We start from the raw sequence: 13,831 nt of genomic DNA, 5'->3' as shown, positions 1-13,831 counted from the left end.
AGAAAACCCTGAGTTTGTTCCCTCTCAAGTCAGTCTTCTTCTACCCAGGTGACCATGTGACACACTCAATCTCGGTACCATATCTTATAAAGTGATGACGATGACGATGACGATGACGATGATGATGATGATGATGATAATAAAAAAATAGAAAATTTTCCTGCATTACTAAGGGACATTTCAAAGATAACGTTTGCAAACCACAAGGCACAGATACCTGGTTCAGTTAGTGCTTGTTAAGCACTGACTGATTCTGTAATAATTTATAGTCTCTTAGTAAGAAAGTGCTGAGAATCGGAGTAGGGCAAAGGTTAAGCTTTATAAGTAGTTTATAAAGAAATTAAAATATATTTTAACCAGTTTTGGAAGAGATCTTGTTTTTAGCCAACAGAACTATCAACACCTGCATGCTTTGCTTAGCTCACCTTTCTTTGCAGGCCTGAAGAACTTGAGATAGCCATTAAAACAAGCACATGGTGATTTTATCAATATATTCATGGATTTTTTAAGAAATATGAAAAATACATCTGAAAGCTTTCAATAAAAATAATGAAAATGCCCATTTTCACACAACATACAAGCTGTGTGTACAATTTTTCCTTCATTCCTCCTTAACGTTATTGTAAGTTTTTAGATCTGAGAAGTTTTAGATGGATTCTGTTCTATCATTACCCATGAACAGGGCTAATAAGAATTTTACATAACTATTTTTGTTTGTTTCTGACTTTTAAAGGTTTTAAATTTTAAACTGCAAATTTTAAAGATACAGGAAAGCATCAAGAAACGTGCAAAAGAAGCAGATACAATTCTATCACCTATTCTAAGATTTGAGCCACATATATACAAAACTTTGTTCAGGAAGGGGACATTATTTTTATGTTTGATTTGTTTTACTCTTACATTAAGCTTTCTTTGCTATGCTTGGTCTAAAAATACTGAGAAGTAGAAAAGGGTATAATTTGTGTAGAAAGAAAAATACTCCCTAAGAACCACGATGATTAAAACATAATTATTTCTTGTGCTAAAAAATGTATATTCAGAAGCAATGAAATTATTCTAAAACAGGCAAAAGATACAAAAAATTCCATTTTATCTGACAAGGAAATTCAACAAGGGACTCAGAGGTTGAGGAGTGCTTTCGTGCACCCCAAACTAAACTGGTCAAAGGAAATGCTGCAATATCAAGGAAATGGACTAAAATATTAAAGGGTTTTCTCAGTGTTGATGGCCAAATTCCATCCGGTAAGCAGTGCATTAGACACTAATGACATACGATTTCTCACTGACAGATTTAACAGCATCAATAAGGCCTCTCTGTCCATTGCAGCAAATTGATCCTACATGACATGGACAAGGGCAGCCTGCACTTAATGACCTCCATCGCTGAAGGATGGAAATGAAAAATGATTGGAAGTACAAATAAATCTTTGAAAGTTTCCCTGAAACAGGTGTGCTAAAAGTGATTCGTTTGAGGGATCATCACAAACATAAACCCAATCTCTTAGCATGCCCCACTGTCTGTTCAGACCAGAGTTTCCCTCCTTGGATCTTGAATCAGGATGTGCTTTATTTCCAAAACTGACATCAAGACAATTTGGTTCTTACTATGCAAATACTATGTTAGGGCTCTCCCTTAAAGTTCTGAGTTCTTCACTATTTACACAGGTATCTAATATATTTGTCATCTGCCACCAAAGGATTCTATACAAACTGATAAAAGGTACACATAAATTTATTTTTGTTTCCCTCCTGGTTAGAAAAGGAGATACAGTAGAGCCATTGATTATTTTATCCTCCTCAATTATCAAACAAAACATGTTTAAACTCAGTAAGAATGTCAAATGCACGAAGTGGTTGGACAAAACCCCATGGATACATTGATGCCCTTTCTCTGAATCCTGCATGATGGCATGAGGACACTAAGATTCTGGCTTATAGTTGCATTCTCAGTTCTTTCCGAAACACACTTATGTCTCAATCTACCTTCATCTTGCTACTGCTTCAACACAAACCTCTAAGAGAAAAATACACACTCTCTCCCAATATATCTGGAAGCTTTAACTCGCATGAGAATAGATGGGTCGGAAACACAGGGAGCAGATACGCAGGACATTAGATGAATGTAATAGTTACTCACAGTTGCACAGTAACTTTTATTTTCAAAGAAACTATGGAGGGCTCTTTCAATCCTAAACAATTTTCCTCCGAGGTAAATTTCACTTTACAGATATGAAAACAGTCAGAAAGGATAAATAATTTACCAAGATCACTGAGCTAGTAGTTGGTAGAGCTTCAAATCCTGGCCATCTGTCTTCCCACTATTCCATAATAATGAGGGATAAATACAGTACTGAAATTCTGAACTACTAATTTGTAGTATAGTAGTCTGGGTGACAACAATAGGAGAAAGGATCTATTAGTGGCCTACTGGCTTTATAGGTAGGTGAAATGTTAAAAAATAATTAATGCCTCTAGTTTTTGAAATTTAAATTCTGGGAAGAAACAAAGATTCAAAGGAAAATAACTTTCTTGTCAATGAGTAACTGGAGAAGAATATAGAGGGAGTGGATGTATCTTAACACCCTAGGAATGGAGCTTTACTTTTTGATTTGTGGCATATTGTGTGCTTTACTTTTCCACTTTTAGTATTACAGAAGATCTTAGAAAATATATTGGAATTTCTGGTGATTTCCAGTAATCAGAGAGGGTCAACTATTTTGTCAAGTTTCTAATTAAGCCTCATATTTAGCAAGAAAATAGAAACTAAAACATAGAGCCCATACATCATGAGGAAGAATTAGAGGTGTATCATGGTAAGCTATCCATAGATAGAATTGAAATTTGAAGCATATGATAATATATTTAAATTTATGAATGACAAAAATTTGGTATTTCAGGTCATAATAATTACAAGCAAACTGGTATAAAATAGTGGATTAGAAACTAAGTTTTTTCATTTCTCAAATGTCCTTTCAAAATTCAATTTCAAAAGGTTGATAAAAATACGCAAAACTTTACAAAAAGAAAACATGGCATTTGGTGGCATACAAAAGACCACCATAAGATTGGAGACCCCATGGCTGACCACTTGTTACTTTTTCTGGAACATATGTCAAGTAAAAAATTATTTTTTAAACAATAAGAGAAACCTACCTGTTTCTTATCTCTAACTGAACTGTCAAGTGATAGCTGTCTGTCATACAGGTTCAAATAGTTGTCCTTTTCTGTTAAGAAAATGGTCTGTAATTGCTGATACTCTTGAGCTAAACGTAGATTTTCTTCTAGTGAATCTTCTTGTATTTTCTAGAAGATAAATATATACATATATTTAGTTAAAATCACTTAATTTATGTTTGAATTTTTATATCATTGGAATTATTTAAAATTGTTACATTATATATATTGTAGAAAAATAATAAAACCAAAAAGATGCTTCCCCTGACACAAATACCGTCTCTGAATTTAATAATTTTCTTCCTTGATGCAGGTTTTTTATTTATTTGGAACACTGACGCATCAGAGTCTGACTTTTATTCCTTTTCTTTTCTGTACTTCCCTTCACAATGCATTGGGAAGTACCCAGTTCTTGGAGGCTTCAGTCAGTGTCCTAGGAGATTTCCTCCAGCTTCCCATTCCTTTTCCTTTTCTCAAGTGCTCAAATAGGTAGAAGACATTTGGAAGCTCAGAATCCCATTTCCAAGAGGTTCAGAGTGGTGGCACTCACAGATAACATTCAAAACACAGAGAAGTAAAGAGTGAAAAAGATAAGGAGCAAGCAAATCGATATTTAGAAGCACCCAGAGAAAGTGGTTGTTACTACTATGTATACTTTAACTATATTAAAGGCTAAATCGGATTCTGTGAGTGGTCGAGAATTTTATAACACCCCTCATGTCTAGATACATATATGTCAAATCTAACACAAATGCCTTAGAATGTAACTTTTGCCAACATCACCCACTGGCAAATTAGGGGCTGCTTATCATTTTAAATTAGACATATGATTCAGTTTAGTTGCTGATTCTTTTTACATTTCTAGCACAGAAAATTTTCTTTGGCTGCTTCAAAAAAATACAGAATTTATCAACAGCCTTAAATATTTTCAAACCTGTTAATCTAGTAATTCATCCTATGGAAATTTATTCTAAGCAAAAAGCTTTATTTGTTACAACATCATTTATAGTAGCAAAAAGTTTTCAAAACACATAAATGCAGATTAATCATGATGACAATAATGAGGATTAAATAACTAGATATGAAAATAACCATTGTGATGTAATTAAAAATGTTCCTTTGGGAAAACTGCCATCACATCAAACCTTTAGTATAAGTTGTTAAAAAAATATATTGCAGTATGAGAATGTGCACAGAGGAAATGTAATTCAGCAGAAAATTGCCTGTACAAATATTTCTGTATTTACACACTTGAAGATTTATTAAGGTCAACCAACATATTTCTCATGAAAGCCTGGTATCCATATTGATCCCTAATGATTAATACTATGTCACAGGTGCTCTTCAAAAAAGCCAAATGATGAACTGAGACCCATTTTAAGTGTCCTTGTCCTAATTCTGGCACAATGATTTAAAACTTTATAAACTTCTATCTAATAAACTTGCTTAAAAATCACAGATTCTTCTTTTGGTAGGAGGACAGAGTGTCTATGAATATTTTTCTTTGGTGCAGATACCTTTGAAAGATGGTTACCATTCCTTTTGATATCTTAACACTAATATTAAACTCAAGTGATTAACTTGGGACTTTGACACATGTTCTCCTGGAGGCCGGAGAAGAAACATTTTTGAGCTTTTTGTTTGTTGTCTGATTTAACACAAGCACAATGTTGAGACCTGAGATACTCTACTTCTCAATTACATTTCTTTCAAGACTCTGATGGTAACTATAAACATTGAATTTGAGAGGAGTGCTACAAAGGCTGTGGGATTTGTTTCAAACCAACTTAATGGAACTTAATTGGGGATATATTTGGTACTTTATGCTTTACTCATTGTGCAATTACAGTTTTATTTCCAAATATTATATATACTTTCAATTTCTGTATTACACCAGTTCTTACTGTTTTATATAGCATGATTAGAGAAATCAAATTGTGTAGTTAGGCCAATGAATCTTCAAAACATTGTTCCATCAGTCATGATATTTTACATTATCATTTCTCAGTAATAAAAGGTAGAGGAGGATTTACCAACTCACTACCTATTCCTGAAAGCCAGTGACCTTCAGATGTGCAATGAAGTTTAAGTTTTTTAATTTTAAATAATGTTATTCTGCTGACACTGCAAATGTTTTTTATGTTTAACTGTAGTTCCACATCACAACTCTGACTGGCTTAATTTTAACCAATAGTATTATAACATGCAAGTGAGATAAAGAGGGAAGGATAATTACTGGTGGATATGTGTCCAGGGGAATTAATGCTACTACTACAGGAGTTGAAAAGCTAGCAGCAGAAGATATTATACAAGGGCACAAAAGTTGGAGTTGGCCCTATAATAAAAACCCTATAATAAAAGGGTGAGAAAAAAGAAGGCTCTAATAAGAGAAGTAAGATGACTTTTCATATGCTTTTTATTCAAATCCAGTTGAATCTTATCAGTAGAATCTTTCTACTTAAGGTCTTGACTAAACACAAATTTGAAAAAAAAATTTGTTTCAAAAATATTAAAGAGAAATATGATTGTAATCTCTATAGGTTAAAATAACTGCTCTTTGAGTTGAATTACAATATTATTTTATTCATTCATTCATTTACTCATTTCCATTCAGTTGCTTATTCAAAACTTTCTATTTAGTAACTACTATATATCAAGCTCTAAGATGTAATGGTGAACCTCAAGAATTTGTGGCCTTATCGGGAAGACTTATATTAAAAATCACAGAAATATATAAATAAAGTGTAGAATTCATAATCTCTTACATTTTTTGTTTTCCATATAGATTAAATTCATCCCAAAGGTATAAATTAATATTGTAACACTTTCTCAAAGCTACATTTATTGGTATTTATTCAATTCCTATTATTAGTGATTATTGTGATGAAACATTGGGAATCTGGCTCGATAAAGAGAAGAGACATAGTGAATATCTGTTAATCATTTCCATGTTGTCTAGAATGTAGTAAGGAAAATACTTAGCTTGATTATGGTTTGTTCTCTGTTTTCACAAATGATTTGTTTAACTTTGATATTTGGGAGGATATTCAGCTTCTCATCCTAATATTTTATTAAGAAATAAAATTATGTATATAAAGTGTGAATAGAAGTTTCTTATAAATTCCATAAGTTTTGTTCACCCGTAAGATATATTGCACAAAGCAGAGTTGACACTAAGTAGGTACACAGGTTTTCAGTAAACGAATGAACGAATATAGAATAATGGTTAGGAAATGTATATATTTAGCACTTTAGAATCACACAATAAAAACTGGCCCACTTCTATGAAATAATGATATAACCACTTGTTATAATGAAGCACATTTATTTGTATTACTTGATATTGTATTATGTGACAAGTGAAGATTTTAAGGACATATATAAAAATTCATGCAGTATGTTTTTGCCCTGAGTACTTAAATATTATTCTACGGATATACCACGTTGTCCAGACTGAGCAAGAGTTGTTTCTCTGGGTGCACCATTGATTTTCATAAGGTGCATGAATCCCGTGAAACTGAGCAGTGTTTTTCCTGAGTTACCTAATTAGCCCATGATCCTAAAAGTATTGAGAAATATTGCTAAAGAAAGACCTGGCTTCTTCTTTTGTCACCAAAAATGCTAATAAATGAAGGCAGATTGAGACCCCAATATATCCAAATAATAGTTTTCCTTTTTTTCCCCATTTGATCTTTATTCTTTAAGCCATAGATTTCATCTTGGATTTTCCCTCCCTTTTCTCCATTTTCAGTTTAGTTTTCCTCCTCTTCCCCTTCTCCTTTCCCTCTCCCACTGGGTAAGTGAGGAATAGGGAACGATAATCAGAGAACTGGGTTCTTCGGGGACAAAATGTAGAGTATATATCATCTACTGATGTTCCACCTTGTGATATATAGAGAAGAACCTAGAAATAGGGCTGAATTTGAATGTTAGCTTATGGATTCTGCTCCTAATGGAATTGCTACAGTCCTAGTTGTTATAGTTACAGGTAGGGAAGATGAGGCAATGAGAAATCAGGTGAGGCAGTTGTATTATCCAAAAATGGCCACAGAAATATTTTCATTCCATGTTCTTCCAGAACCTTGTCACTCCCTATCAGGAAGCACAGTCTATTTCTCCTTCCATAGAACGTGGGTAGACTTGTGGCTTTTCCAGTCAACCCAGTACGGTGGAAATGATGCTGTGTGACTTCCCGGGCTAGTTTATTAAAAAGTTTATCAGAAAAGCAAACAGCTTCTGCCTGGCCCTCTCTTTGGGGACATTCACCCTTGGACCAGGCACCATGTTGTGAGGAATCCAGGCCACACTGACAGGTTATATGTAGATGTTCCAGCAAACAACCCCAGCCCAGGTCTCAGGTATCAGCATCAACTGTGAGTGAATGAGTCAGTTGAACATGATTCCAATGCTTAGTCTTCAAGTCGCCTAGATGATGGTTGAGAACATTTGAGAAGAGACAAGTTGGCTCTGCTACATCCTGTTCAAATTTTTGACACATAGAATCCTGAGCTGTGAAGTTTTAGGGTATTTATTATGTGATCATAGCAACTGAAACAAACACCAGGCATTTTGTGCAACGTTACATACCTACTGATTAGAGGACCTGGGCTTTGCAGCCAGGCAGACTGGCTCCAGGTCCCACACTCTTTACCGTCCAATATACTTCCTTCATAAACATAGGCCAGCACTCTTCGATGCTACACAATGCAGTGTTTATAAAACCTAATGACTTTAAACAATCAAACCAAATTACAGAATTACATTGTTTTGAGCCTATTTCCACCAGCCAATTGTCTTTTCATAATCTGGCTAACATGTAGCTTGTCGTCATAGATAAACTGGGCTCCTGAAGGAAATTATAACTTGGTCCCCTTGGAAGCTACTTTTTGCTGTAAGTCAATATGGCCATGCTGGTTATGTATAATCAGTCTTGTGTTTTCCGATCTCCATGGTTCCTTATTCCATGATTTGATCAGGCCAGATGCATTCACTGGCAAGACTATGTGTCAAGTGGACAGACCTTTACAGGTGAGGCCTGCACAACTCTGGACTACGGTTGAATGCAGCAGAGTAATGCTACACATTGAGACCTCTGGAGGTCCAGCCAGAAACTCTTACCCTGGAGAAAGCCTAAATCCATTTGAACTTTTTTTTGGGGTGGGGGGGTTGTTCATTTTTAATTTAAGATGGGCTACTGGCAAAGAATATATTACAAGAAAAAAACTTGATCTTAACATTCTAGAGAGACAGTTATGATTAAAATATTTGCACTGTACATGTACATGTAGAAAACCAACATAGCTATAAACAAATGTTTAAATGTTATTAAAATAGTCCTAGTGTCTACGACTAAATTTATAGCAGTGAGTTATCTACACTCTCAGTTACTCTTAATATGGGCATCTGGATCCAGTTCACCAGGCAGAGGGCTTAAGTCCTTCTCTCAATTACGCATTCGCTGTAAGAGAGTTGTCATCTTTTGACCCAGTTCTAACTCTAACTGTCCTATCCTAATGTGATTATGTGTGCCAGTCTCACATGATCTTTTCTGATGATCTGTCTGTCGTCCCCCGAGTCTTGGTTGTTAATAGTCTACTGCAGACAGCTCCTTGCTTTTTTGCTTCTTGCCAGGGCTCTGCTGGCTGTCACTGCCATGTCTGTGTTCCTAAACAGACTGCACCACACTCACTTTATTTTAGTCCCATGATTGGAAAGAACTGACTTTCTGCCAGAACCACCCAAAAGCAAACGGGGTATTGCTGGTTCTTACTGATCAGTGTTACTCTAGAGCACCTTCTTGTCTAGCTTGCATTCATTTATTTGTTCATTCAATTATTTCTTCAGCAAACCCTAGTAGGTTTACCATATATGTCCAGCTCTATGGCTACCCCTGGGATTAAAGAGATTGGTGGGATGTGATCCCTTTTTACCAGGGATTACAGGCTGGCCTGGGAGGAGGCAGAGGTATTTCTTGATACCCTGAATTGATTCTATCAGGTGGGAAAAGTGGGGTCAGAAAAGGCGTCACATAAGAAATTATCATTGACATGAATCTTAGAACAATCATTTTATTTGGCAGAGATCTAAGCTGTCCTGCCATATGGTTCAGCATATATTTGAGCAAAATTGGGTGAGTCAATTGAGTGAACTGGTTTTTTTTGGCCCCTTTAGGACTGTTAGATTATTGTTTCCTATGACTTGTGAATTAGGCTTTCCTAGACTGTATTAAGCATTCTGTTATCTCTTGACTTTAAAGTATTACTATGTAAATAATGAAAAATACCCATGTATTTAGTATCCCACTGATGCACAGCACCATACAAAAGACAACAGTCCAAACACCAGTGTTTCAGTAGCACGCGACCCTATGCAGATGCTTTACACCACTGATATCATACCATCAAGTCTCCAGTCTCCACGTAGTCTTTCAGCACATCTCTGCCAGTTTAGGACACTGTACTGGTAGCTTTGCATGTAGTGATGTTCTGATGTTACTAAAGCAGGCAGGCATCGGTACTGAGACTGATTCACAGAATGTGCATGGGACAGACTTTAGAATGAACCAGACAGGGAGGTTCCAAGTCTCTTTGTGAACACTGCTGCTTCAAAAGCATTCCCTTTGATTCGTGAGAATTAACATGGTGAGCACAAGATGCTTAAAATATATGCCACTTCTCTAACAATGTAACAGACTCAGAGAAAACGTGTACTTATTTACGTGCATCACCTACTGTGTGCAGAGAGGCATTACTGTACTGCTGCTCCCTTAAAATCTATACACCAATTACTACAGAAAATGAGAATTTTCCCCAGTGTTTCCAAGGAACAAGTCTGTGAGAATGATATGTGTCGATACCCTGAAGCCTCAAAGGAACAAATAACTGTTTTAACTCTCCCAGGACCCACTTCCTTGTCTGTGCTGCCATGGAAACCAGTCTCTTGTCCAACTCAAGTTCTCCGATAATTAGTCTTGAACATTCTTGATATTTAAATGAATAAATCAGTCCTCTGCATCAAGGGTGTTACATGCCTCAAACTCTACGTATTACCATGTTTGACAAAATGCTCTCTATCCACTAATTCATTTAAAAATACTTATTGAGAAGCTGATATACACAAAGCATTATGGGGGGACACTGTGAGATGTCAAACAGCACCTTTAGGACTCTGTTTGGTAAAAGCCTACCACATGCCAGCTGACCAGTCAAACCTGTCACTGTCAGACTCCAGGAGATGCTATCTTTAGCTATCCCACTGCAGCATCCACATAAACGACCACACACAGAACTCCTTTGCCTTGGCTCCTCTACAGGGTTACAAATTTAGCTACCATTGATTTACTCAAAAGTTTACTAATGGACACAACAACGTTACATCTCAGAACTCAGAAAACACCCAGTGGGGATCCATGGGCGCTCTGTATTAGCCCTGCTTTCCCTTACTATGTTTTGACTCTGTTCAGTGTATACATTTGACCAGGAATTATTGACACCAGCATGAAAAAAATACACAATTTCAGGGCCGAAGGAGCTTGCAATCAGATAGGGGAATTGAGGCATTCACAAAGCTAACTACATCAGAATACATTAAACATAAGGAAGGATAGAAGACATAGCCAAATAATGAGAGCAGTTCCATGAGAGAGCAGTTCCAGTGAAAGTGCCGAGTAAAGTTTCAAGGAAGAGTCAGTTTTTGAATAGATTCTGAAGCTATTTCATATACAGGGCGCTGTATTCTTGGCAGGGGAAGTCTGGCTTAGAAACACAGACGCTTGTTAAATATTAAAAAGTACCTGATCACTGTGGGTATGTGTTTATTCTTTTAAAAAAGGAACATTTATCACCATGTTGCCTGTAATTTTTCTCCTATAACTACTCAATGGCTTTAGGGATCACTAAATATAAATGCCACTTTTTTTATTAGCTATTACATTTTTATTTGATCCAGTTTTCTTTAATATAATTGTATGTCCCTTCAAAGTATCTGGTATAACTGATTAGAGAAACAAATTAAGTAATAAGAAAAAGAAAGTAAAAATCAGTGTCATGCAATCTATAGCCCAATTTATTTTTCCAAGTTAAAATATATGATTTAAACAAATATATTACATATATGTCCTCAGTAGGTGACAGTTACAGTACTAATAATTCCCTTAAATTTATTTTTTCTTTATTAAATAAACCTTAACATTTAATCCTGAATATATGAGTTTAATAATGTGTCCTCTAATACTGTTTAAGATTGTTAAAGACACATATTTGCATAGTATTTCCTTTTTAAACATTGCTACACATTATCATAATTTAATTGTATTTCAATCATCAATATTTTAAAGTATGTTTTAAAGTCTGCTACTCTTTTCACAATTTTGTATGAACAACTTCTTCATGTGTACCTCCTGATGTGAATAGTTTAAGATTTAGAAAGGTTTCCTATTTACTCACATTTTAATGATATACATTTCTACTTCACTGGAGGAAAAGGCTGATCAGTCACAGAAAGGTCAGTTAACACTAAATAGACCCTTTCTTTATGTAATTACAAAGAATAATTTCTTTGTGCTGATGGCACTGCACATGGAGTGGGTGATGCAGAGAATTAATGTGCTGCCTTGTTGGCCCATGGGATAGAGATTCCAATACAATAACCACAACTTATTCTAATTATGTAGCTTTAAAAGGTCATCAGCAAAAAGAGTTAAGGAATTACCAACTAACTTTATCATGAAGTAAAAATGCACTACATAAATGCAGAAAGTGTAAGAACAGTATCTTGAAACTTTACTGCAAATGAGAGAAAGATTGATCTAAAGGGTTTCAGGTCATATATTATGGCATAAATTAAGTAAACTCATTGAGAAAATATATGATATTTTATAATTTCCTATTGATGTAGTCAGGTAACCTGATTTCACCTTACATCTGTAGGAAATGTTTAATTTTGAAAATGCTGTTTATATTTAATGACAATTTTATTGCCACATTCATGTTATGGTATAAATTCTGGTACTATTTAAATATTTCTTTTAAAAAATCTATTTGTTATAAAATAATGCATGCTGATTATATTACACACAACAAGAGAGTGGTATGTGACATAGAAAATTAAAAAGCCCCTCTGCAACAATCAGTCATTTTTTAATTGAAGTAGAGTTGATTTACAATGTTGGGTTAGTTTCTGGTGTACAGCATAGTGATTCAGTTTTTCATATTCTTTTTCATTATAGGATTATTACTATATATTGAATGTAGCTCCCTGTGCTATACATTATAACCTTGTTGCTAATATATTTTAAGTATAATAGTGTGTATTTGCGAATTCCGATTCCTAATTCATCCCTCCCCACTTTTCCCTTGGGTAACCATAGGTTTGTTTTCCATGTCTGTGAATCTCGTTTGGTTTAGCAAGTAAGTTCATTTGTATCATTTTTTAGATTCCACAAATAAGTGGTATCACATGATATGTGTCTTTCTCATATATATATCACATCTTCTTTATCCATCCATCTGTTGATAGACACTTAGTTTGCTTCCGTGTCTTGGCTACTGTAAATAGTGTTGCTACAACGTTGTGGTGCATATGTCTCTTTGAATTAGGGTTTTCTCCAGCTATATGTCCAGGAGTGGGGCTGCTGGATCATATGGTAACTGTTAATTGACCATAGGTGTGTGGGTTTATTTCTAGGCTCTCTATTCTGTTTCAGTGATCCATATGTCTCTTTTTATGCCAATACCACACACTACAGTCATTTTTATACCCCAGAGATAGTATTAACAATTTGGTGCTAATCATTAAGGAACAGAAATTAAAAAAAAAAAATCTTACAATGACAATGAGGACACAAAGACCAGGAAAGTCAAATTCTTGTCCAAGGTCACATAAGAAGAAAGCAGCAATAAGGCTAGGATCCAGTTTGGTTTCAGCCTAATGCCTGTTCAGGGACTACATCACCTCCTAATCTTGAGTGTGAATTACAGGGCCCATAAGATTCTAGACTGATACCTGTAAATGCTCTAATTTCTGAGTACTCTATAGAATCACACCAGTCTTTTGAAATAAACTGGATGCTCAAAGAGAAAAGAGTCTTTTAAAATAAAAAATATACATGCCTCAGTGTCTTTTCCATGGGAACACAGGGTTAGTTAGGCCCACTGACACAGAGGTGCCAAATATGCACACTACAGTAAATAATTTGCAGTCTAATAAAATATCCTATGGATAGAAGTATCACCAATGCTTTTTCTCTTTTGTTCCTCTCAGTTAGATAGCCCCCTTACTGAGAAATAAAAGATCATAAGCATCTCTAATTGCCTGATGTTGTCCACACTGGGGCGCTGCCCAAACACTGTGAAGATTCTCAAGGAGAAACAAGATTTAAAATATCTAAGGCAAGTTTCTATAGAGACTCATTCTTGAGACATGTCTAGTCTACAAAATAACTGAATCCCAGCATGGGAAAATCACATTCTAGAACGGGGATCATGGAACTGTGACCGTCCAGGCAAATCCAGCCCACTGCCTGCTTTTGTAAATAAATGTTATCCGAGCACTGACACTCACGTTCATTTACATATTGTCCATGGCTGTTTTTACTCTGCAGAGGCAGAGTTAACTAGCTGCAATACACACTAAATGGACCCCAAAGCCTGATCTATTT

At 35.3% G+C, this 13,831-nt stretch overlaps 1 protein-coding gene across 1 annotated transcript in view; it reads right to left on the bottom strand.

The window, feature by feature from the left end:
* Window positions 1–13,831, bottom strand: part of CCDC178 (coiled-coil domain containing 178) — a 260,878-nt gene that overhangs the window by 89,273 nt on the left and 157,774 nt on the right. Inside the window, 1 exon segment of the mRNA XM_031438906.2 lies at window positions 3,154–3,303. Within this exon segment, the coding sequence (XP_031294766.2) occupies window positions 3,154–3,303 (150 nt within the window).

Source organism: Camelus dromedarius, chromosome 32 (assembly GCF_036321535.1).
Source record: "Camelus dromedarius isolate mCamDro1 chromosome 32, mCamDro1.pat, whole genome shotgun sequence".
Classification (NCBI taxonomy): domain Eukaryota; kingdom Metazoa; phylum Chordata; class Mammalia; order Artiodactyla; family Camelidae; genus Camelus; species Camelus dromedarius.
Note: the sequence above shows the minus strand (reverse complement) of the source record. Positions and strands in the feature narration are given on the sequence as shown.